Raw genomic sequence first — 1,864 nt, forward strand, 5'->3', positions numbered from 1 at the left:
CAGATCCCCATACTGCCCAGCTGCCAAAAAGAAAATAAAAATAAAGTTAATAAAAACAGGACCCAGGGAACCATCTCTCAAGGACTACGTCCATGAACCTCCAGGTTCCATGGGAAACTCTGACTTTGGTGAGAAGCCCGAGGAAAAGCAGGCCACGTCTCCCACCTCCACCCACCTGTGCCTCCCAGGGCTGGGATCAGTCACCGGCTGTGCTGCAGGGCTTCATCGCTGGGCTTGCCCGTGTGTAGAGAGATGGCTTTGTGTTCTTAGGCAGTGTTCATAGATCCAGCTAAAGCTTTTGGTTCTCATCTCACAGCAAGAACCCAAGTGACACACACGGCCAGCGAAGCACCTTCCCTCATCACTGTTCGACCAGAGTGAATCCCTCTGTGTTTTGGACCCACTGAGTTTTCTTCCTCTGGGTCTTTGTAAATCTGGTTCCTACCTGAATGCCCTCCTGCGTTCTTGTCTGGATGAGCCTTCCCAAGGAGGTTTCCCCAGTGTTGCAGATTGGTCAGGTACTGCTCAAAAATGTTCCTGTGACCCCGTGACAGCTTTTTTTTTTTCTTTTTTGGCAGCCTGCCAGTCTGGGGATCCAAACCCTGGACCTTGGTGTTATCAGCACCACGCTCTGAGTGAGCTAACCGGCCAACCCTGTGAAAGCCTTTGATCATGCCATTTTGTCATGGCTTCTTAGGTCCCTGACTTCCTGCTGGCAGACAGCACAGTGTGGCAGAGACTCAGAGACCTTGGCTCCCAGCACCTCGCACTGAGAGACTTTTGTGTGGGCGGAGGCAAGACAAGCCAGCTCTCCACTTGGAGAAAATGGGGTGGGCTACCTCAAGGAAGGGATCACTCCTCCTGGGGCTCCCACCTGCTCTGAGCCTGGCTGCGTCCTTCTCTTCCACTGCTGCCATAAATGATGTGGACCAGAAGGTTGAGAAGGGAGCTGATAAGGCACTCGCTGCCTCAGGTGCAGTGACAGCTTTGTAGGGCCTAAACAGCCCGTCCCAGTCCTGGTTCCAGCTCCAGTTAGGTCACTGTCACCCGAGATCTAAGGGAACGGTACCATTCAATTAGATAATACTGAGCACATGTGAGATTCAGGTGGGAAAGGTGTCGTTGGACAAGAATCTGACAAAGTCCTGTTCTCATATGGCACCCAGTGTGGCAAGAGAGTCTGGTATGAGGCCTCGTGGGGTGATCTCCAGGTTAGGAGCCTGGGACGGATCAGGCTCTGGTCCTGGCTCATCTGCTGATTCACTGTGTGACTTTGACACGTGGCTTTCCATCTCTGAACCTGTTTCCTCATCTGTAAGACAGGGACAGCAAGGGAATCTGTGTCATCAGGTGGTTATGAAAACCTGTTGACATCATGGTGCGAAACTGTGAAGTACGAGGTACTTCAAGAAGGTCACAGAAGGATTTGTATTATCCTTTCATTCCATTTTTCCACGACCTTTTTGAAGTGCCCTTGTATAAGAAACAGCAAGGAAAGGCCAGAAATGAGAACGCCTTCTGCCTGGGGCCAGTGTCACAGGACCTTTCGTGGTAAATCTAGAAGGGTGGATAGATGCTGACAAGCGTCTGAAGTCTGGAGCGGGACCAGAGCATGGGCACAGGTCCCTGGGGGTACGGATTACTGTCTCGCACAACCCTAGGTGCCGAGTCCTGCGTAACCACTCACAGATACTCAAAGCACCCTTGGAGGTGGGTCGTCATGGCCAAGACATCTCGTCCCCATCACACATCCAGTGCCCACCCTCTTTTCCCAACTTCCCTCATGGCCCGGTTGGGCCACATGACTAGTTCTGGACAATGGACTGTGAGCGGAAGGGGTGTCTGCCAGTTCTGGGGTGAGTCA

At 52.4% G+C, this 1,864-nt stretch overlaps 1 protein-coding gene across 1 annotated transcript in view; it reads left to right on the plus strand.

Moving 5' to 3' along the window:
• The first annotated feature begins 1,375 nt into the window (after window positions 1-1,375).
• LOC103608154 (zinc finger protein 77-like) overlaps window positions 1,376-1,864 on the plus strand; it is a 12,480-nt gene continuing 11,991 nt past the window's right edge. Inside the window, exon 1 of the mRNA XM_008592595.1 lies at window positions 1,376-1,400. Coding sequence (XP_008590817.1) covers window positions 1,376-1,400 — 25 coding nt within the window. The remainder of the gene's footprint in view (window positions 1,401-1,864) is intronic.

This window comes from Galeopterus variegatus, unplaced genomic scaffold, assembly GCF_000696425.1.
Source record: "Galeopterus variegatus unplaced genomic scaffold, G_variegatus-3.0.2 Scaffold8075, whole genome shotgun sequence".
Taxonomy (NCBI): Eukaryota; Metazoa; Chordata; class Mammalia; order Dermoptera; family Cynocephalidae; genus Galeopterus; species Galeopterus variegatus.